This window comes from Anneissia japonica, unplaced genomic scaffold, assembly GCF_011630105.1.
Source record: "Anneissia japonica isolate Jap-2015-1 unplaced genomic scaffold, ASM1163010v1 scaffold7731_len1735946_cov199, whole genome shotgun sequence".
NCBI classification, from domain to species: Eukaryota; Metazoa; Echinodermata; class Crinoidea; order Comatulida; family Comatulidae; genus Anneissia; species Anneissia japonica.
Window position 1 is genome coordinate 898869 of NW_022758997.1, and position 18300 is coordinate 917168.

General features: G+C 32.5%; 1 protein-coding gene across 1 annotated transcript in view; it reads right to left on the minus strand.

Annotated features, from left to right (window-relative positions):
• Nucleotides 1-18300, minus strand: part of LOC117125493 (ryanodine receptor 2-like) — a 109376-nt gene that overhangs the window by 72741 nt on the left and 18335 nt on the right. Inside the window, exons 2-11 of the mRNA XM_033271990.1 lie at nt 17652-17768; nt 15373-15471; nt 10924-10995; nt 10188-10263; nt 9696-9808; nt 8802-8913; nt 7860-7959; nt 4745-4819; nt 3354-3412; nt 2520-2617 (exon numbers count right to left, since the gene is read on the minus strand). Coding sequence (XP_033127881.1) covers nt 2520-2617; nt 3354-3412; nt 4745-4819; nt 7860-7959; nt 8802-8913; nt 9696-9808; nt 10188-10263; nt 10924-10995; nt 15373-15471; nt 17652-17768 — 921 coding nt within the window. The remainder of the gene's footprint in view (nt 1-2519; nt 2618-3353; nt 3413-4744; nt 4820-7859; nt 7960-8801; nt 8914-9695; nt 9809-10187; nt 10264-10923; nt 10996-15372; nt 15472-17651; nt 17769-18300) is intronic.

Genomic DNA, 18300 nt, shown 5'->3' on the forward strand with positions numbered 1-18300 from the left:
ATATATATATACACCCACACCCAGTTGATGGTTTCAGCTTGAAACTATATGCATAGTATATTAAACTTTCCCTGATGAGGATACTGCAAAAACAACATACAGGAAGGGCCAGTTATAAATTCTATTCTGTTAAACTGTCCCTAACCATTTTTATCATGTAAATTGTGGTTGAATAAAAAAAAAAATGAAATGCAAAAATCGTGAGTCCCTCAATGATAAAAAGTACTTTATGTACACAAACACACAAAAACCACTTATAGTATGAAAACAGTATAAGGAAATAGGTAATCTCATTTAGACATTTAGTAAAAGCAGTGCACTAGAATAAGCAGAAATCTTTTTTTTCAACCATGTTTAAAGAGGGTGACCCTTCCAGCATATCTTAGACGGTGAGCAAATATTCAGGGGCGATCTTAAATAAATAAAATAATGTGATGCTTTTATCAAAGTCACTTTATGAGGCTAAAGAAGTGACAGCATGATCCACCCCAATGATATTTTTACTTTCAGAGATCAAGTCTATCTATTAAGAAGCAAGAAATAAAAGCGTCATTACTGCACAATAATCATGAGCATTATTAAATCCTTAATACTTGTTAAATACATTGACCTATGTGAGATTCTCAACATCCCCGGAGTGACGTGAACCACCCACACAGCTTTACCGTCCAATCAGTCAGCACACAATCAATATATTATATGTAATGTATGGCCTCTGCTCGCTGACGTCAAGCATGTGGGCCTACATGAATACATGTGCATAACGAATGAGATGATGATAATTAATTGGAAAGAGATACTACAATGGATGTGAATTTCAAACAGCCTGAAATCATTATACAAAGTGAGAAAAAATTACAGAATACATCTCAATTACATATATCGGTATTCACATAATATGGCACGAACCTACACGATAAAGCAGGGGTGGGCACAGGGTTAGATGAATTTTTTATTTAACACTAAAAACTGCACCCATGTTTCTATTGTGTTTACAAACACCTTTATGCACTGTTTTTATACAGTATAATTCTCAGTTTTAATATTTCTTTTCACTGATGATCAGATTGAGATGTATTCTGTAATTTTTTCTCACTTTGTATAATGATTTCAGGCTGTTGAAATTCACACCCATTGTAGTATCTCTCAGGGGGACTTCAAGACTAAGCTGGTAAAAGGGGTTTTTAATTTATTTTGCGGGCCACAATTTGCTCACCTGTGCAATAAGGATCCTGATCATAGAGACCTTCAATGCTTTTTAAACCAAAGTATTTTTTTGTTGTCGCGTCGGGTCTGTGTGAGTTAAACGCAGACGCGATGGTGTGCGTCGGGGGCAGTCGCATCGTAGAATATTAAACATGTTTAATATTTCTCACAACAGCTTAAAACTGTCCCCGACGATAAATCGGGTCGGGCTGCGTCGGCCGACGCTGTCTGAGTTGGCCTTTATATATGCCTGGGTTAGATGTTTCCATTACTTTTCGCGTTTAAATTCTATTGGAATCTGGCTTATATTGGTTCATCCAGGTAAGTATTCATGAAATAGACATATAAATATGCTTGATTTAAATTTCACCTTAAATACTAACTATAAGCATTGACCTATGAGGTCAACCCAAAATATTCCTAGAATGCATACTGCCTCTCTGTTTTTATCACCTTTATTCTTCAATTTACTTTCTCGTGATTAATATTCTTGATTAAACTGCATCTAGAGGCGAACATATTTTTCATCTGAAAGCAATCAAATCCAAAGAATATCTTTTTTTTTCCTTCTAATTTGCTACTGGCAGTCTATATATCATGCAAGCTTGCAACTATTGGGCTGAAACAGTTTATGGAGTGAGTTCAGACTTACTTATAGCTCCTATGTTTCAAAACCCTGTCTTAAGAATATAAACCTTCAAGCGTAAACATAGGTAAGTTTTTTTTAAAGCTCGAGCTCGTAAAATTATTTCCCCAAAAAATAAATTATTTTTGACATTAGGTCTGAAATTAAACATGAACTCCATTATCATCTTCTCCTACTATGTTGAACCTGTTTTTTAATATACTGAAGTGTCACGCATGAGTTACCATGTTCTAGGCTTTGTCCAGATAACTAAATTTTCTTGGACAAAAACCAGATATGCCCACATATAGTCATGATGTGCCTAAATATGGTCATGAGGTGATGTCATCATGACCATATATAGGCATGTTACCTGTTTTGTCAAATATAATTTGATAGTCTGGACAGGATTTTAAAGTTGTATCTTGCATGAATTACATTGCTATGGTCAATATGTGCAAGCCTGGAAATAGCAATGGCCAATCACAGACTGGAATTCCCAGGATAATGTATTTTAAACAAGCAAAGGAGCCAAAAATGCAGATCTTAGTTTAAGCATGATCATTTGCTTATATTCCTCAACCTTTGACATGTCCATGCACACTTGAAACTAAAAGATGCCATGGAAATGTGTAACTGCTTGGGAATTAACAAAGCAATGCTACTTGCTCTTTCTTTATACACTAACCTTTGATTGCCTGAGGCAAAACACACTGCTAATATGGTCAGCATTCTGCTTTGGTGCAATAAACACATCTTTTTCTTCATTAATTGCAAGATACTTTCCTATAAAACAGCAAAAATAAAGATGTTTAAATGTTATTCAGGTGTTAGAAACTAGAGATGGATGTCTCTACTATTGCACAAAACAATATATTTTCTTCTTGTCATTTTTCAAACAATTTAAACTTTAAAAAAATATATATAATTCTTATTTTGTTTCACAAAATTAATTTCACATCAAAATTCACACTATTAATGTTTTTGAAATTTTAATGCTTCTAAGTAATATTTCATATTGTTTGTATATTGTTTTTAGATTTCTATTTTTATCTATCATTTTTTTGAAAAAACACTTTCAGCCATTGGCTGCTGTTTTGTACACGCTTTATACAGAAATAAATAAATATATTAATTAATTAATATATCTATGTGCATATAATGGAATTTAAAAAAAATAGCATTTGCTGTGGAAACAGTTTGGTTTCCCAACCTTAAGGTCAGGATTTGAATCCCTCGCTGTGCATTTCACTTATGTCCTTGAGCAAGGCACTTGATCTGCATTGCTTCTCTCCACCCAAAAGTATAAATAGGTATATGGTGGGGTTGCCTGCTTCTGCACTGATTACCAGCAGCAACACTAAAAGCATGTTGAGTCAAAGACCAGGGAAAAGAATTGTGCTTTATAACCCCAAGGAAGAGGCACATTATAAATGCCTATAGCAGTACTAGTGTTCAATAATATGCATATCAAAATGTAAAAATATAAATTATTAATGCAAATTATTATGCAAAATATTACCTGACGTTATGTGCTTAATCCTACAAGGCTGTCCCCAAGAAAGGTAGCTTCCATTCCATCTGGAAAACAATAAGAGCAATTTTGTTTTTTTATGATATAAGAAAAGTAATTTTTAAATTTTATTACAATACTTCCAAGAAATAATTGTACCAATGATGAAAAAGGCATGAGAAGATGATAATTTAGATGTGATGAAGATGATGATAAAACTTATGATTCTAATGGAAATATTGGTGGTGGTGATAATGATGATGGATGGTAATGATGAAAATAATAGCTTTGATGATCACGATGACACGGATGGTATGAATTACAAGACTGATAAATTGATAAGTGGTACGGAAACTAAAAGATAATCATCAATATATTGGCTATATAATTGAGAAGTGCACCCTCGTTAGTAATAAACGAACGTCATGCCTACAACGTTCGGCTGGGTTAGATGTGATTAACTTTAATGGGAATGGCACATCATAGCTTCCTTACGAGAACGAAATCAAGATATATTTAGCGATCGGATTTCCTTCTCTGATATCTTTGATATATGATTGATTTAATTACCCCCTGAAAAGAAGTAAGTTATTTCTTTGTAGAATGAAGGCATACCCCAGTTATTTTAAGTTCATTAGGGTGGTGCAAACTTTAAATAGTTATGCTCCATCATATTTATCTAAAAATGTTGCTTTTAATTATGGTTTGCATACAATTTGTACTTGCAGTCAAAAGTAAAAATACACTCACTGAATATACCTGAAATAATATGCAAGGTAAAAGAACTTTTGTATACCAATCTACTAAATTTAAATCTATAACACTTTCAAATTGTAAGCATTCTATTTTAAATCCTCAATAATACCATCTTAACTAGTTTCTCTTACCTTGCTTATCAATATATATTATTTAAATATTATTGTTTTCTTGAGTTTTATCCAATGTTCCTTTTAATTTTATTTTATGTTATAACTTTGTAGTTAAGTTTTCCTTTTTTACTGTGTGTATATATCTTCTTTTTAAAATTTTGTAGTTAATAACCGAACCACTTTGGAAATCAGTACTATGTATTGAAAATGTGTATTCTGTATAAAGAAAGAATAAATAAATAAATAAAATACTCTATTACAACAAAACATGATCACAATGCCCTGTCCAGACTGTCAAATTTGATTTGACAAAAATATGACTTGCCTAAATATGGTAAAGATGACATCACATCATGACCAAATATAGGCATATCATGACTATATATGGGCATACAACAGAAAATTTGATAGAGCTTTAAAAAAAATATTATATATGCACAAATGGGTAAATCAGTTGGTAGGATTCACTGATTTACATTATTGTTTTAATAAATTTCTAAACTACAATTATTTATAATGTAAATTGTTTACCGTTTGGATAACAACTCGATGGCCCATAATGATCGAGCATATTTAGAGACGTCTCCGCATTCATAAGCCACTTCGCTATGTTCGCCGGAAAAGAAGAAAAAAAATGTAAATACACTATTACATTGTTCATAAATGTATACGATGTTCAATATTAATAATAATCTTATATTTATATAGCGCATATAACACATTGCTCCTATGCGATTTACAAAAAAAATTTTTTATAGGGCTAACAGCGGAATGAGAGAAAAAACAAAGAAGTAAAAATGAAGATAGAAACAATAATAACAATAATAAAAATATAATAAAGAAATTATGTCTTTAGTTACTATTTCAGTAAGCTATTAGCAGGCAATTGAACATTATACAGAGATAATATATTCCTCACCGCCGCTTAATACAGTTCCTTTATTCACTGTCTAGACAAATAAACTGATAATAAATGGATTTTCATAGTAAATTATCTGGTGTCTCATAAAACCATAAATCGTAGCCAATATTTCATCTATTTCAGTGAGCATTAGAATGCTTTTATTTTAATTTTAGAGCATTATTTTTCAAGATTTTACCTGACACCTTTAAAGTATACTCAAACTAACTCAAACACACAGGAATAATAGTACAGCTATTTATACAGTATATTTCTATACCAGGATATTTCACTAGGGTATAATTAATGTTTTAATTTATGGTTATGGCACATGCAATGAAATGTTTAATTTTAATTTAAAAGTTTGTTTTTTTCAAAATCTTACCTGACACCTTTAAAGCTACCAAGCATACTCTAACGCATATGCTAATAATTTATGGTTATTTATATGGCACATGCAATGAAATCAAAGGATCCACTGATTATACGTAAATAGAATATGAGTATGGCAACTCCGAAAAATGACAGACGTGAGGCCATAGTTGATTCTACGTTTCGTTCTTTATTGGAACATTCGAAAAATGACAGACGTGAGGCCATAGTTGATTCTACGTTTCGTTCTTTATTGGAACTCCAATAAAGAACGAAACGTAGAATTAACTATGGCCTCACGTCTGTCATTTTTCGGAGTCACCATACTCCTATTCTATGCAATGAAATGTTTAATTTATTTTAAGAGTATTTTTTCAAAATCTTACCTGACACCTTTAAAGCTACCAAGCATACTCTAACATATGCTAATAATAGCCCAAGCACATATTCAATATAGTAACAGCTATTATTTTTACTATATCATATAAAGTACCACACTAGGATTTTTCTCCAGGGTACGATTATTATTTTAATCTTAATAGTTATTTATGACACATACAATGAAATGTTTCATTTGAATTTTAGAACATTGTTTTTTTCACGATTTCATCTGCCGTCTTTAAAGTTATCAAACAAACTCAAACATATATACTAATATTAGTCCATGCACATATTTATTACCGTAACAGCTATTTTTTTCTACTATATCATGTAAAGTACTGAACAAGGATATTTCTCAAGGGTACAATTATTGTTTTAATTTTATGGCTATTTTAATGGCACATCTTTCGTTGATGGGCTACAAAGCGCTTTTCCCCTGATCATTGGATACCTAATAAATCACGTACAAAGTGTGACAATTCCCGCTGCCTGGGGAATATTCAACGCACGTAATTCAGTACCGACTGATCTCAATTTTAATAATTCATATACTACTGCGTACCACCGACTTACTGTAGAGTCACAATGAAATATGCTTTTTATTATCTCTTTGGCCTATTTGGCCAAAATATTTTACTTATTGAAAAAGCATTATTTTTTTCTTCTCTCCCTCCTCTGAAGACATTTAAAACTTGTTTGCTAAACAAGGTATTTAAAGTCTTGTTTTACAAAGTATACTGAATGATGAAAGAGAAGGGACAAAAAATGATAATGGTATATATCAATCCTTAAATAAGAACAAGTGTGGAAATTTATATATTTATTATCTTTCATTGTTATACTGTACATAGGATCATAACATACAGATATGTTTTTTAATTCTAATGCTATAAAGCAAAATATTTCTATTCCTTTTTATTCAGAGAATACATCCGTAAGGCGAGACTTTTTTTATACATTGTATAGTAAACCAGCAGGCCACCAATAATGATGATTTTGAACAAAAAAAAATTGTCTTTTTGGCCAATTAGCATACCTGCCACTAAAAAAATGGAAATATCAGAAAAAACTAAAAGTTATTTAAATTTTTATTAAGCCTGCCGCTTTAAAAGTTTTTTCAATTTTTATTACACCCACTGCCGCCATGAAATCGCCAAAAATAAGGTATATATATTTCTTGCTAAATATATAAATTTAAAGAATCTTATTACACTGTTTGCATTCACCAATAAAATTTTATTTTTATTTTCACTTCTGCCTGGATGTTTTTGGCAAAACTATTTGCTAAATAATAAAACCAAATTATTTTTTTTTGCCCTCCTCTGACAATCTTTAAAGAAATAAGTTCACAAAACAAGGCATAAAAAAAGTCTTGCATTATATATAACATCACAACATCCACATATAGTTTTTATTTCATAGTATATATAGTTTTATTTCAAGTAACACAAAAAAATACTTCGTTTTTATTCAAAGCATACATCCGTAATTGGAAATGGCTTGGCAAAACCCTTCGTAGGTTAAATTCAACATTTGATGACGGAAGCATTTAATTTCCGCTGATATAAAACATTGGAATGGCATTCGCTTAATCAAAAGTGGATGAACACTAACAAAGTTATGATGCATGTTAGTTTTTGTTTTTTTTTTTCAGAAAAATAGCTTTCAAGGATTCTATATTGATTTTCTGTCACTTAAACCATGGAGTTAACAGACAAAGTTAATAGCTGCATGATAGCTGTATGCATACACTCAACATTCTTTTAATGTGACAGATATAAGGTATCAGATACACAGTGTCATATATCGGATGATTAAGACACTTTCGAGCTGCACCAGCAAAAGAAATTTCAACAAGGACAGGGAGAGCAAAACACATGTCTACACTATACAACGATATTAATAAGACTGTGTACTGGTCTATTTCATCATTAATACTACTGACTTAAAGAGAGGAATTTAAAGAGGGTTTGCAAGATATGCAGTAAATACCTGATGCGGCTGTCATCTTTACATCCAGCTGCAGGTACTGTCAGGAATTCATTGATGTGCCCATGAGAGAAGCGCAGCACATCCAGGCCATTGACAAACCCTGATAGAGAACAGGAGACATCCACGATAAGGTGACTACTATTAATCCATGAGAGAGTTTACATTAATGAAAAGGGGTGCAATTAGTGCCCATCAGCGTATAATACTACAGAACATGTCCGCGACAAAGATAGTTAACATAATGTTACAGCCAATCAAGGATAAGATATCTAAAAAAAAAAAAATTAAAATGTGACCTGTAAATTTTGAATCTGTTGGCCATATGATGGAATTGTCATCCAATAAATGTTGGCCAGGATGAAAATACGATGCCAACCTGTCTGGTAAATGAGCATGGTATTCCAGAAACTCATCCATGGGGAAAGCTTTAAATTTCCTAATCTGTATCTGTCTGCAAAAGTTACTGATTTATGTTTCTATTTAGCCCAGATCATGAGGTCAAACTCAGTAGGGGTCAATATTGGTAAACATGTTTATTTACTAAAAAAAATTCATTGCTAATACTGTACTTTGATCTGAGAAAATGATCAGCTGTTTATATTTTGTCATTTGACTGAGGCCCACTAGTATAGAATATGACTTTTAATAAATAACATTCTAAAGCTCTGTTTACACTATCAAATTTTATGTGACATATTTGGGTGATGTGCCCATATATGGGCATGATGATGTCATATAATACCCAAACGTGGGAATAAAAATATTTGTCACAAATATTATCAGTCACATAAAATTTGATAGTGTGGACAGAGCTTTAATTATTTGACGCTTGGTAGGAAATTTTCCATACTTCAAGAGGGCGCCACCCTTTCATACCGACCACCGTTTGTTACTTGATTTTTTTCTTTAACCGATTTCCTGGTCCACTCTCCTAGTACTTACCCATGGCTCGTGATTTTACTGACCCGGAGCTGACCGGTAATGCCGTCCATAGTGCCTTTTGGAATGATGCCTGTACTCTTGATGGGCAGTTTCCTTTGGGTGTTGATATGTGCTAAAATTATATAGAAAATCATTTTGATTTTCAATTTCTGACTGAAAATGCAAAGTTGTTTGTGTGGGTAAAACTTATAAAAGTGGCTTAACCTAGCCACACAGTTGGAAGTTCTTTTTTTTATGTAAAAAAAACAAAATGTTATCATAACTATCTCCCCATATCATAAATTTGTATTTTCTAATCTCAGGATTTGAAAATAGGGGTTAGATGAGGGAAGTACAGTAACGCACAAATCACAAGACTCCAAAAGACTTCCTGAAGGAGAAATCGATCACCTTAAACATCCCATAAATGTTCTTTGTTACCTTTATCAGTATCTTGTTTACACTTAGACTGCGGATAGTATAAACAATTTTGATTAAACATTAGCTACAGTCTGCAAATTAAACTCTTAAATATTAAAGACTCTGGGATGGATGCCAAGGACTTCATGTTTGTAACACTTAAAATACATAACTTAAAAGCCTCGATGTCAATTTTTTTTCACAACAAAAATGCTTGTTTTAAAATATGCATTTACATTACTCTAAATATATAACAAACTAGGTCACTAATCAGGCTAAAGTTCCGTTTTTATGTTTGAGAAAAAATGAAGTTATTAGATCTCATACACTGTAATGCTAACTGCTTCACAGTTCTATGTTTTAATGATAGTAAACCTTCAATTCCAATTGAAATTTAAACATCCTGAAATTCCCATTAATGTGATTGGCTACTGTATAATTAATTATGTTGTAGATCTAGATATGTGGTATTGTTACTTTGAGCATACAACTTACAAGATATCGTTCTGATGATACGCTAACCAGGATCAAGTCATCGCCTACTCTGACCTTCTCACCCTCTGACCTCTGCTTAGATGCAGGATGAATCGTCCACCAACATGATTCGCCTAAGATAGACAAGTGACACCAAATTAAATTGATATGGCAACACATCCATCATAAGATGGTTTACTATATAGAGTTGATACATAGTGAATAAAGATGATACAACAGAACATAGCAGTTATTTTAACACTTAAAATCATTTATCTTCTGCATTAGGTTGTTTTCTAAGTTAAAAAGGAAATGATAATTGGAGTAAAACCAGGGTTTTTGGAACCCAGAGCAAAAATTGAAATGACCTCTTTCTTGCTCGGAGGTTCTCTGTTCTGAGTTGGTTGGCAATAGTAAAAATCAACCCCTCCCAACCCACCAGTTCGAAGCCCTGGGCACTTGCCCCGTACTGCACCCCTGTATTATGCCTCGGAAAATAAAATGATCTTTTACCTTGAGCTGTTTCTTGAAGACCGACATCAAAGGCTAACTTATCCGTTGATGAACTTGTTGGCAAGCATGATAAATACTATGAGAAACAAACATAAATGAAGATATGAAAATGGTTGACTGAAACATCGTCTACTGGCCAACTCAGAGAGTTTCATATGATGCAGCCTGACACGTTCGTTGGAGACAATCTTAGGCCTCAAGTGACACGCACGAGGACTCTGACTGACTGTCACTAAGTCCAATCACTCTATGTCTCTCTGTCCCTTTACTTGTAGCTATTTTAACTCCTCTATCTGGCTTTCCTTTACTCCATATCTCATGCTGTTTGACTGTCATTTTAAAGCCACTGAATAGCAACTGTTAGGTATATATTATTTTATTTTAATAAATTGTTGACTTTAATGTTCTGTATATAATTATGTTATCTATATTTTTTAATTTATGCATTTAACTTTTGCTTTTTATGATGTACTGTAATGTGTAATTTATATTAATTGTAAATAAGGTATCTCACGGCCATAATAAAAAACAACATTGTATTTGTTGATTTGTGCTTCATGAATAAATGAAGTTTTACTACTACTACTACTACTACCCTGTTGCTGTAACACCTAAATTGGCATACTCTGCTAATTTCACCAATTTTATTTGGTTTAAGATTTCAACTCACAACGTAGTTAGATATTTTTTTACATAATTTCCAAATTTCCCTTAATAACAACGTGTACACACTTACCATGGAACTGACAGCATGCGTCAGCAGGACTGCATGCCCATACAATAATGTCTTGTGACCTGCTTGCCCGCCCTGTAAATGCAAGGTAAGTATAAGATAATATTAACAAAAAAACTTTAACATTTCTTTATCACAGTATGCTATGGGTTGGAGAAAATGCATTATCCCTGTCATCGACTTCAAGACCATTCAATTGGGCTCCAATTTATCTAGTATCCAGCGGACGAAACTAAGACTGAAATTTGATTGGTGTTACCACTGTAATAACAAATTGTTCAACATTTTGAAAATGCTTCACACTATCTGTTGGTCTATTGTAGAATGAGCTTCCCAACAGTGCAAAGTTTAGAGACTATGGAAAACAAGTTTAAAGGAAACCCAAAAAGCCAAGTTTACATAAAAGATATCATTAAGTATAATTGCTGAAATTCTTGACAATAGACCAAGGTAATTAAGTCAACATATTAATTATGCAAATAAATACGTAACTCTACATAATCAATAACAAAACTATATACGTCATTTGTAATGGAACATAACCATATCAATCAGGCTGTATTTAATAACATAAAATCACTAATCAATAAAAAAAAAAAAATGTGCATTCAAAAAGAATCTGGATCATTAGGTAGACTATTATTAACTGCTTGTTGTATTTTGTGTATTTACATGGTTGTTACCTTTCAAATTAATTGAAATAATTGAAATAAAGAGAATTATATTGAAATAAATTGAAATAAAAACACTGGTAGCACTTGACATTGAAATAATAACCATGGAATGTCCAATAAATAAATAAAGCTTATTAATAGATTTGAATAGAGTTGAAGACTGTTCATCCTGTAATATATACAAATAATGAATGTTTATTAGTATGGGGAGATTGCTATCAGCATTGAGGTGAAAAATAAAATGTTCCTTTGAATCAAACACTTCAGTCAAATGAGACAGTTTGCAATATATATTTCACCATATGAAAACAATGTAGAAATATTCATTTTTTACAACATCTACTATATAAACATCTTTGTCATTTGCTAGATTTATTACAATATTCATGAAAAATATACGCTTATTGTCAGTGCTTGCGGAGTCAGACTATCAGCAGTTTTTTCAGGCGACCTACATAATCTCACCTTTGTCTCACGACTGGGCAGTTCATTAACATGGTACTAAAATTGAGAAGTGAAATTGGCGAATGCACAAACAATTAATGCAAAGTGACGTCAGCCACGCAATGTACTTTTTCACTGAATTGAGTCATTCATTTAATGCTGTACAAGTTTCAATAAATTAAATGGCATAGTGTTGCGTAGTAGAAAATAAATATTTCTCTATTATGTCAACGTATGCTATTGTATATAGATATATATATAATTGCGTTTGTTCATGCTAACAGTTAGTACAGTAGCTTCAGTATCTGAACATCAGACGAACATTATTTAGAAACCAAATATTAATTTTGTATGTGTTGCACGTATAAGACAAACCCTGTTTTTCAATCATAATTTGCTATTTAAGTCTTTTGCTATACGCGACAATATATAGTATATATTTCAGTACAACAACCTCGTACGTATTAGACAACAGAGAGGTCAATACATTTCCAATGAGAAGACACCTGACCTCCCAGGACGCCCCCACTAAGTAGAAGCCCATTCAGAATTTCTGAAAGTTTCATGAAAATGTTCCTGGAATGTTATTTTTTAGACAGATGTAGAATCTCTGTAATTAATTGGTAACTATTAAGATATTTCATTCATGACCATACAGGGTGGACACCAAGGTTGGTGTTAATTAGTTTATTAGGTGACTGGAATGTTCAACAATCCTTTCACCCTAACAGATGGGTGTTCTACCAGCCTGGTAGCCAAATAACACATTCTTCTTTCCCCAAGTTTGTACTACCCCTCCATGGTACTACTATGTTCCTTTTCCCATCTTCTCCTAAAGCTTAACACCGGTTTACTTGCAAAATTCAGTAGTGTGGCCAACTGTATATTGAGTTAAAGCAGTTACTCCTTGATTAAAGCAATATTGGAAAAAGAGGACTAATTGCTGGTACCATACAGCATACATACAGTATTGTGTACGTTAAGTAGCATGTCAAAGTATTAATTATAGTTCCAGTGGATAGTACAGTAAGTCTATGTACTGTATTTTAAACGAAAAATACTCCTTATGGACGCAAGGATTTACTTTACAATCATATTTCTATAATTAGTAGACTAAATAAATTCATCACCCACCAAACTACCAGCAATGTACTAATTATAGCTTCAATTCATAATACAGTAACAATATGTACTATTAAAATAATTATTCTTGTTATTGACACTTTATTTTGCAATATAATCATATTTATATAATTATTAGAATAAATAAATCTATCGCCCACCAATATTATCAGCTTTAGCTAGATGGCTCATCATAGCACAACATTGTTGAAATGAATAAATTTTAGAAACAAAGCCATCGTGTATAATGCTGAATATGTGAAATTCAGTATTAAGATAGTACAGTAGTCTTCTTTTCTGTTCACAAGCTGCAATGAGTAAACAGGCCACTTTGTACTAAAAAAAAATTTAAACACTGTATATACTCGCATATACTGTAAGACAAGGCTTAAAATAGCAAATTACGATCAAAATACAGGGCTTCGTCTTATACGTGCAACATACAAATATTAGATTTTTCAAAATCCTGTTCGTCTTCTCTGTGGATCGTCAGTAACATGCAAATTTACTACTGCAATGAACCTACTAAATGTTAGTATGATTGAACATAATTTAAAATACTGGGAAATAACATTTTGATTAATATTTAAAAGCACATAAAATGGTATTATTAGCTCCATTTTTAGCCACAGATGCAGTATCAGACAAAGAATTGCAGCAAAAAGTATGAATTCCAACGGTGAAACAGGCGTCGTCTTAAGCTGGACACTCATTGCGTCATACGATCGCTGCACGATGAATCCAACTCCGCTCTCTGTGAGCACTAGACGATGCGACGCTGTCTACTGATTGTCTACGGCAGTCTGAACTGTTTATCATTAAAAACGACCCGTTGCGCACGCGTCGTCGCGTTCTTTATAGAATTGTGTTGACCAACGACCGTCGTGCGAAGTTAGTGCCCGGCTTTACACACTCGGCATCTTATACGCGGATCACCTTATATGCGAGTATATATAGTAGCTAGAAGGTTAACTTTAACATCGCTAAATATGCACTTACAGTAGAAGGCGGTTTAAGGGAGATAAGATTTTGACACAGCAATTTTCATTCAGATTTCAGATCATTATAAATACTGTAATTTATAATATATTTTTGTTCATTAATTAAATTATTTATTTTTTTGTATTTGTATATTTTTTAACAAATCCACTAAAATTTCTTGTTAGTATACTAACAGTTTATTGCTTGTTATACCTGACTACACCATACGACAACTACATTGGATAAAATAGATGGTTTCTTGCTGTAAATAATAATAATAGAGGATAATAATAATATTTCAATTTCCTCAAAAACATTTAACATGGAACTGCTAAAAAGACAAGAGATTCAAAGGTGAATTCCTTAATTGTAGTTCCATATTATAGATCATAATGCTCAACTACTGTACCTTATTGCCTATTAATATTATCAACAAGCCACACATCTAAAGACTACCCTCATAAATGAGACCCAAATGAAATATAGACTTCATATAAAAATGAGTCACAATTGGTGCTATCATCTCAACTGAGTAATTAATAACCAGTGAAGTTCGTGCAAGCAATCTGCCTTTAAGAAGGTATGAAATGTTAAGTGATGTACTTGGGTAGTGATAACTGAAGAGTTAGTGAAAGCTGGTGAAGTGATCATCTGGCAATTTACTGTATTGTAGGATCCATTGCCAAATTAGGTTTCAAACCTTAAAATTGTTTGATATTGATGTATTTTCACAATCTGAGAAAGGAATTTTTCGATTTTATTGAACTTCTTGTATATATAATACACATCTAGTAAAATGTATAAAGAAATACAAATTGTACCCATCATATTACATATTTTTGTTTAATACAAATCATCTCGGAATTTTAAATCATTGCAATTTGACTTTGAACCCTTGCTCCTCAATCAGAGAAGAAAAAAACCATTTTGTTGGAGAACACTGCTTGGGAAGAGTTACTTAAGGCCAACTCAGACAGCGTCGGCCGAAGCAGCCCGACCCGATTTATCGTCGGGGACAGTCTTAAGCCATCGTGAGAAATATTAAACATGTTTAATATTCTACGTGACTGCCCCCAAAGCACAACATCGCGTCGGCGTTTAACTCACACAGACCCAACGCGACAACAAATCGCGTCGGGCTGCGTCGTACGACGCTGTCTGAGTTGGGCTTTATATAAAAGTGAGCCAAATTCAGTTATGCCTAAGTAAACATTAGAGAAAAGAAGCTTACCGTTTCCATGGCATCAGCTGTTACCATCTCTTGGAGAGCTTTCACTGAGAGGGCCTGCTCTAAGTAAAATACACATGTTGTCAAATCGGTTGGCATATCCTAAAAGGTAAAAGAATTTCGCATTTTAGTTCATCACTAGCCTTTCAGACAACTGATGGCCGATGGCCTCCTCAAACTCCATTCTGGTCTATTCTTCGCCAAATTTGCCTACAGTAGTTTTGTTTACACCAAGCTCTTTCTGAAAAAAAATCACTCCACCTCCTTGTTTGGACTTCCTCTTTTTCTTTTGTTTCCATATGGCATACATATTGCATTATTTTATCCTGATGATGTTTAAGTAAATATAAAATATTATAATCTTTCTTTTTTTTTCATCATTGTTAAATTCTGAATATAAAAAATGGCACAATAAGAACAGTATTAAAACAATTATTTGTCTGGATTTTTTTTTTCAGTTTGAAAAGAGATTCAATATCTCATACACTTTCCTGGCACATCTGCAAATTTCAGACATTTCAGAAAGAAAATTAACTCTTTTTACAACTAAAGTATAAATAAACAATCTTTAAAATATTGATAATACAAATTAATATTTAACCACTTTGTTCATAAATTAAAGAAATAATTTTGTTTAGAGAGAGACTCTTGAGTATTTTAATAGAAAGAGACAGTATATAGGTAAGTGATAAACCATTGCTGAAAATGTGTGACCTTTATGTTTTTATGACAAAATAATGACCAAATATGGAGATAGAATTTTGCACACTATATGAAGTTAGAATGTAAACTATACACAAGTACGACAATTTACACATCTCGTTGACCAGTGTGTATACAGTAGTTTAGTCAATTGACAAACACCAACATTTCTGTGGTTAAAATTATTTTTTAAATGTTAAAAAATTCAATTATATCACAAAATTGTCTATTTGATGTATTAAATAAGAAATAAACTTCCAATGAAAAAAGTGTTCACTGAATTAAAGATGTAGGAAATGTATTATGTATCTACAAGAGTGTGTTATATTTTTTGCAATTAACATAAACTTAAATAATGAATTATATTTTCATGAATGTTTAGTAGCAACTGATATGGCCTGTACGGCAGAGTAAAAGTTGAAGTTTTCGCTCCAGTTGTTTAACAAATAAAAGAATGAGTCCTTACCCCTGCCCCACATCTCTTATCCCCACCCCCCTTCCCGATTTCCTCTTTCTTCTTTGCAATATGGTTGCCACAACACATAAGGTTTATATCTAGACCTTGGTCAGGGACTCAGATACTCCTCGTCTTCCATGTTATTTGAATACACTCCTTTTTAATTTAATAGGAAATAGTACGCCTCATAAATTTGTCTGCCATTTTGCAATATCCGACATTTCAGAAAAAAATTACTTTATTTGAAACCAAATCATAAGGGAATTTGAGGTGTGAATAAACAATTTAAAAAAAACTTGATATTAGAAATTTCTATCAACAAAAATGAGGAAACTGGAAATGGAAAATTTAATGCTTATCAAGAAAAAAAATAAAATAAGTGTCTTTCTCAGATACATACAGTAAGCACCACTATTGAAAAGCATTGTTGCCACAGGTTGCACCAAGCATAAGTTTTCACTAAGTGCCGTAGTGATGGAATATTCCATTTGTATAAATTTCCCTGCTTCTAAGCCGGAGTGCAGTTCACCTTCCATGTTGAGACCACCTCTGAGACCTAAATAATTGGGGCCTCGCTTGGGGTTCGGTCTCGAATTAGAGGGTTCGCTTAATAAAAGATTGAAAATTGTTATTTTTGTTTGTTTGAAAAATTGTTTCAAATTAGAGGAATCTCAAATTGGAGGGTGCACTGCACTTAATACAATTAATTTCCAATGTCTTATATCATCAAGAAAATATAAATAATACATTTCTCACGAAATTAATAATGCTAACAATAACATTGCAGCAAGCCAGCTAGGCCTATGCTATATAAAACACAATATAATTTTTTGAGTGTTTTAAACACCACTCCTATATTCGTGGCAACTATATTGCAAAGAAGAAAGAGGAAATCGGGAAGGGGGTGGGGATAAGAGGTGTGGGGCAGAGGTAAGGACTCCTATATTCACGCTTCACTAAAATAAGCACAGCACTAAAGCCTCCAAATTATTTTTTAATTGCTGTATTTACTAAATGATTAGTAAAGCTGTTCTGAAGAGCCTGTATTTGCACTAATGTGCAGATGAACTTACAGTATAAATTATTTCCAAATGATATTGTTTTTTATTAATACGTAACGTACCTGACCAGCCCTCTTCTCCAAGTGACATACACGATTACCGAAGACCTCGGCTGCCAGGATCATGGTGTCGGTTGACACCTTGCTCTGGGACGAGCACATCAAACATAGCTGGTCTCCCTAAAAGAAAACAACATGCATTATAAATAATAATGATATTTTTTAATGTAAGGTAATATAAGGGAATGAATGAATGAATCAATCAATAATCATTTGTCTCTCAATGGTTTTTTTTTTTTTTTTTCGCCCAAATGGATGAAATATATTATTGGTTTACAATTATGTCTCAGCTGCCATGTTCAAAATTGACTGTACTACTTTATGTCTTACTTATAATACATTATTATCACAGTAAATTTTATATGATTCTGGACAAATCTGTTTTTCTCTATGGAATGCCATTCCACAGAGTGCAATAAATGTAAATGAAAAAAAGAAAAATATGAAATAAACGGCAAGTAAAATTTGCTAATAATATAAATATCATTAATATGACACATAATGATGATATATATCTGCTACTGAGCATCATCAAAAAAAAAAAACAAATATTATTCCTTCCAAAAATGATAAATTAAATTTGTATCATCAAACATTGGGGAAAAAAAACTGCGGATGCCTCTTTCCTCATGCAAAAAAAAAAAAAAAAGAA